Source organism: Habropoda laboriosa, unplaced genomic scaffold (genome assembly GCF_001263275.1).
Source record: "Habropoda laboriosa isolate 0110345459 unplaced genomic scaffold, ASM126327v1 scaffold193, whole genome shotgun sequence".
NCBI classification, from domain to species: domain Eukaryota; kingdom Metazoa; phylum Arthropoda; class Insecta; order Hymenoptera; family Apidae; genus Habropoda; species Habropoda laboriosa.
The window spans coordinates 1,150,973-1,157,814 of NW_017100342.1; the positions used below are offsets into that span (position 1 = coordinate 1,150,973).

At 36.0% G+C, this 6,842-nt stretch overlaps 1 protein-coding gene across 1 annotated transcript in view; it reads left to right on the forward strand.

The window, feature by feature from the left end:
* LOC108574510 (calcium uptake protein 2, mitochondrial) overlaps positions 1-6,842 on the forward strand; it is a 30,459-nt gene continuing 23,617 nt past the window's right edge. Inside the window, exon 1 of the mRNA XM_017937119.1 lies at positions 1-207. Within this exon, the coding sequence (XP_017792608.1) occupies positions 1-207 (207 nt within the window). The remainder of the gene's footprint in view (positions 208-6,842) is intronic.

Genomic DNA, 6,842 nt, shown 5'->3' on the forward strand with positions numbered 1-6,842 from the left:
ATGGCGACTGTAGCAAGTCTGTCACGTCGAACATCGTTGGTGTCCCGACATTTGCGTTGTGTCACACGTTCTTACCATTCGTGGCGTAGTAACAGTGAAGTGAAAAGATGGAAAAACAACACTGGATTGTTCGCAGCTGTATCTATGGCTCTTTTTGTTGGCTACAAATATTCGCGACCTGATGTGGTATATGCCAAATCTCGAAAGGTTGGTAAATACAAAGTTTTCTATCTTTTATGTGCGTAGTATACACTTTGAAAATAATATACATGCTATTTGACATGTGAAAAGTGACAAATGCAAATTTAAATAGCGAAATCAACGTTAGAAGAAATGCATTCAAGGTAATAGATGGTGTCCATGTACTTGAATTGAACGCATATTGCTTCTAAATAGACATTCTTCGATAATTGTTTTGTCATTGACATCGTATAAAGTAGATTCATCTGAATTAGATTTCATCATACGATTCATGTAGCTTTTGATGGGAACAAATATTACGCAAGATGTTAGTGACGTTAAGGGTTACAGGTTATAGGTTAGGATTTGATCCTGTTTATAAGGAAGCGTAGTAGATACATTACTTCGTAAACTTGATTCATATGAAGATCAATCTACTTTAACATGCATTATTTTATGTAAAATGATAAAAATGTATGCAATATGTAGTAACATTCAAATAATAAAGTTCTTTTGAATGAATTCGTATATGCAAATCTTTTCAATTAAACAGATGTCAATTTTAATAATGTCAATAATAGAATTATAACAGAATTATTTTTAACATTTATCAATTACAATTAAGAAATTCAGGAAAAATGTCATTTAGAAATAAACAAATAGAGAAATATTTCTAAATTATTTCTAGCCAAGTGTAATGATAATATTGATATGCAAATATGTTTTTTCTTTATATTTCAATTATAATTTAGATTCGTAATTAAATAAAGATAAAACAAACGTAATAATTATACTTGACCGATTATGTAGATACTCGATAATTTGTAAAGAATGAATAACACAAATAATATTTCTTTCCCTGAGATATTAAATATTGTTAATTGTAATAGTTCAAGACGATTACAAGAGTACGTGCAAAAAGTATCAAGCATTCTTATTTGATGTTAAAATAAACAATTAAGCGGTATAACGCTTCTAACTTCCTTTGTTTACTATTTAATGCTATATTTAATATATAAGAGCAGTTGTTATGAGACGGTTTTATATTTTAGAGTACCCTCTATTTACTGTATAACTAATAAAGTATATCAAGCCAATTATCAACTAGCTGGTATTTTGCGACTTAAAAGAGAAGAAGTGCGATCGTATTATTTAACTTTTACGCGATTAAACGTATTTTCAGTTTTGTAATTGTATTAATAAATAAAATTCGTGTCTCCTTATTACATACATTTTTGTAACCGTCTCATGGGCTCATGGAATATGTGCGTTGGATGCACCTTCAACTGTCCAGAAAAATACCGTTCAACTTTTATCGCTATGTCAATTAGAAACAAAGATACGACGGTTTAAATTTCGTTACGAACTTTTAGAACAACCCAATACATACGTTCGAGCTACTCGGTTCTTTCCAGCTACTCCACTATTTCCAGTACTCAGATTGGATCGAAAATCGAGTCTCGGCTTGGTTGAAATTTCAAGCTACTCAAATATTCAAGTACGCCGGCAGCGCTACAAACAACCCAACAGCAAATCGAAATTTCGAAAGCAAGACGAACAAAAGCGCATATTGGAGAGGACAATCCGTTAAAGCGACGGTGTAACACGTCCCGCGTGAACACGAATCGTCCTTGGGTCTAGCAGAACAAGTGCAGATCTTGCGGAGATCTGTGCTCGCACGGCCACAAATCACGGCCGAGACAGCATTCTGCGGCCACGCCACGAACTGGCAGCCGTTATCGCGTCCGAGATTCAACCGCATCGTTTATCCTCGATCCTGGTCATCCTGGCGGCCATGTCAGCATTGCGATACACGATCGACAGATACGCTATCTGACGATAACGCGGAACATGGCTCCAGGAGGTGCGGGAAAGCATCTCGCGAACCATATCATCGGGCCGAATGATGATAGTGCTCGCGAGGCTCATCATGGAACCGTTAGTGGCTTCTTCTTCTTTCTCTCTAGCCAGACCTATTTACATACTTATCGCGTGTTACGCGACTCGTCTGCGTGGACTCTTACCCACCGAGTGATTGAAACGCTATCGACGCTTATACCCGGCTTAGTACGAAACCTCTCTCCCCCCGGATAAGAACTCAATTTGTGGCCCCTTAATGCGCGCGCGCGATCTCCTCGCGAAACTTTCTGTTTTCATTTCCGTCTCGTATCGTATGGTCAAGAATTTAATCCACTAACCCGATAATGCATGAGCTCTACCATACGATTTACACGGTTTCCCAAGCGCACACGCTTGGAATTAGAAGTCAAAGCTGGCGTAAATCATAATTTTCGTGCGATAACGCCTTTCCGTGTTGTCGAACTCGTAAACGCGAAACACACACCTGGGACTTACATGGTATATTCGCGAACCTGGCATAGTATTTGCCCCCCCCCCCTTTTTCCCTGGTTCGAGCTATCTCGATACGATTACGCTTCTTGCTGCTGGCAGAGAATTGATTATTAAAAGATACGATGAACGATGAGAAGGAAGATAGAGTCGATCAGAAGAGGCACAATTTGTTAAGAGGCCGATTACCGAGTCGAAACCAATTACCGAGTTTTTGAGACACGGAAAGGGATATTTTAATGCGGCCTGATGGTTCTTGCTAGCGTGTAGAGTGTAGAGGATAAAAAGAAGCAACGCTTCTTTTCTCGTTTCTTTGGAAATAGTGTAGGGTAGATCGTTGAGAGATGCGTAAGTAAATTGACTTATAAGTAGGTACAAAGTTTTCGAACAGCGAGTTTAAAGGTTTACGAATGTTGCGTCTATGTATAACGTAGCACGTTGTACAGCAAAATTGCAAAACTTGTTAGGAAAAAGGAAAGAAAAATGTCGTATAGCATTGTACTGAATATTTTTCGTGTTGTATAGCAAATTATGTGTTGTCCAACAAGTGTCGGTAAAGATCAAAGAAAGTTGTGAAACATTGTTATGTGACATTTTGCAGCGGTACAAAACAGTATGACGCGATTATAAACTGCCGTCTATCGTATGCAAACAGTTTGTCGTCTCAGTCTAACTCTTACTTAGAGTACACCTACCCATCTGAGTAATATTTAGGATAGTTACTCTCGAGAGTACTCTCAAATTGTGTGTCCAGCTCTTCGCCAGCACCCTCAATATCCTGTACCCTAGTAAATTTGACTCTCGAGAGCAACTTGTGATAGTCTTACTCTCTAATGAACAAGTTCCCTTACTTTTAACCGGGAAACATTTATTTATTGTTTGACATCGTTTTTTACAATTATGAAATGGAATGGACAAAAGAAAGTACTGCTTGTTTAATTGAATTTTTTCGGGAGAAACGTGTCTTCTGGGACTCTACGTCTGTGAACTTCAAAAATAGAAATAAGAAGCATGGCGTTGAAATGGAGATGGATTAAACCGAAATAGAAAATAAAATTCGAATGTTAATTGGATAGTTTCTATTAGAATTGAAAAAAGGAGAAAATACAAACAAGTTAGTCTTGTTATTATAATACCAAAAGCTATAATCTTTAATTACATTAATCGTAACATTGATATTAATTGTGCTGGTGATTATAAATGTGATATAAGTGAAAAAAAAAAAACTTAAAAAATCGAGTTTTTCTCTTACTTTATGATACACTGATTTATACTTAAATATTATGAAAGAAGGTTTGGGAAATAGTCGTAAAGTAAGCAGTGACATAAAGGTGTCACTTTCATGAGTCGCAGCAGTTTCACTTTCATTTCGATAGTGTAAGTCATTCATTCCCTGTAAGCAATTTGTGAAAAGGAAATAATTACATATTTTACATAATTCCATCCAATTCATCGCGAATTTTAAAACCTTTAAAATATGATAAACTGAAAACGTTATTGAAACAGAATATTAACAGAAATTAATTAAGAAAAATTACAATTATGACATAAATGAATATGTTCCTTTTGAACTCGTTTCGTTCATAAAATTCATTCTTCTTTGTTATCGTAAGTTAGTTAAGGGTTTAAAAAACACATTTTTAAATTTTGCAATGATAGACAAGTTTAACATTAGAAGATCGTGTATATTCTGAAACATTTTGTTCCATAATGGAAACATATTTCTTTAATACGCCCAAATACAAAAGTCTAAATATCTCGAAACGAAAAATGCGTGACACCATTTTCATAATCACCGACACAATTGTGCTATTTATACGAGCATCCTTAAATTAAAGTACGACACTCAAAGTATAAAATTTAACCCTTAAAATTCCAACTATTAAATTCTTATTTCGTAAATTAATATGAAAATGTAACTTCAAAAAATTACTATCAACATTTTGTGTCAATAAAATTTCACTCGTCATAAATTTTATTCGACTACCGTGGAATAATGAAACGAATTCTTTTCTTCATTCATACACACTCTAATCTGACATAGATATTTCTTCATACTGTTGTTATCAAGGAAAATAAAATCCACGAAATCTTTATTGCCACGTTTCGAAGGGGTCTACTACCATACTATACTGTATATATGTATATACTTACTAATCGTTCTACTATTCCTAAAGCTGGCCCGATGTTGAAACAGCGATACCTGCTTCCAGTAGAACTGGTACCACCTCAAAGAACCTGCTAACATTGCATAAAGCATTGTTTTATCACCTTATATCTTCGAAGAAGTTTCGTTATTGAAATGGCGGCGTCAGATTATACTAAAACTGGTAGTACTGGCTGAAACGTGGAGTGAGACGTTTACGTTGATACGAACTTCTGGTTGGAAATGGACCAAGTAATCACAGTAGAAGCTATGGCAGATTGAATCGAACGGTATAGACGGCGTTATCTTATTCTTCGTTTGGAACAAGTGAAACATCTGATAGCTGAGAATAGTCATAAATAGAGGCGCGAACCCCATAAAGTGAAATTCCACCGAGGTCTGTACTGCACGGCGAGCCGCGAACATCGTCGTTTAATTGGAATTCGTTTATCAGATGAACCATTACGATCCGTTGTAATGGATGCCAAGTGTTTGCTCGCGAAGGTAAACCTGATTCTCGTCGCAGATTCGTGTGACGTAATTTCTTAAGTTTGATACCCCGTCGCACAGTTTCGCGATCGTGTATCTGCATTGATTATCAGCCCCATTTCGCAAAATTATCTGTAATATTGCTAATTGGAAATAAGTTTCGTGAGGAATGTGCATTGTTAATTTGCGACGCATAGAGAAATATTTGTAGCGGCGATTTAAAATTTTTACGGGCGTGTGTTGCCGAACGAATTTATCGCGCGAGGATTTTTTTTAATTGCCACGTGCGCAGCGGTAATACTGGAAAATTCAAGGATGTGTTTGAAAGAATGTTATGATATATCGAACGTTGAATTTCTGTAAAGTGAAACATTTAACAAACGGGGTTGTTTTGTAATCTCTGAAAAATGAGATTTTTGATCAAATACATATGTCGTAACGACATTTTTCTAACTATCAATCTCTATAAACGTCGACTTATCCTTCGAGTACCAACGTGAACAATGTACCTACAGTTGTATTTGATAGACATGAGAATAGAACGAACGTCTTTAAATATCGCAGATAAACAATAGCGATGTAGGCACATTGTATGTAATAATTTCATTTTTACGATCACGCATCGCCGATCTTAAGCGAAGGATTTGTTCCTGGATGTAAAATTTCAAAGCGTACAAATCTAACTTATCTAACGTGTTTGATGCTTTTGACAGCCGGTATATTGGGCGAGCGATAAAATTGTCCAAACTAGTGTTTCTCGTAATTTACAACGATACGCGAGGAATATTTTACACCTTCTTAAACATCGCGTACTTTGAGAGAAAAAAACATTTTATATCCCGGTATGTGTAAACATTATACAACGTTAAATGATATAACTGTGAAAGAATGCGGTTGGATAAATTGGATAAAAGTTTGACCGGTTGAAAATGGTTGAAATTTCAGAGGTTTCCTGGTCATTGATTTAAAGAGCTTCATAAAATGTTATTCTCTAATGCGGTTTTTAAGGGGGTTCATTAAAAACACATTCATCAACAGCTGGATCTTGATATTGGCTTTTCAGCACGAAACCATAAAATTATGACCGTAAAGATATATAAACGCATTCGTTTCTTCCAAGGGGAAACTTATAATGGAGGCAATTTTATCGTGGACCGTTTAAAGATCCTAGAGGGTTCTTCAACGTTCCACTTTCTACCACGCGTCAAATAAAAACTTTAATTTCCGTCGATTTTCTGAAGTGTGCAGGCATTTTAGATAAATAATGACAGCTATCATTAATAATTTATAAACGACTGTGAAATTTTCTTTGATTTTATGCGAGATAAATTGATAAAGTACACACAAGAACAGGCGTCGCGTCCTCTTGGGTGTACCGTGTTCTAACTTGAGTCTTGTTAGGACCAGAATCGTTTAGACCACCAAGTCCGCTTTACGCGCCTATAAATCTAACTTCATTAGTTTACTAGCTGTGAATCAGTGAACCGCGAACTGTTTTACGAGACATCGATGCTGATCAGAGATTTCTCTCGAGCCCTTTTCCACTGAACTGTGTTTAAATTATCCGATAAAATGTGTTTTCGATCAACCGTGGTTTAGATTCTTGCGTAACATAAATAGCAGGTTGAATAGATAACGATTCGATACATAATTAAGGAAATCAACGTATTTCAAATAG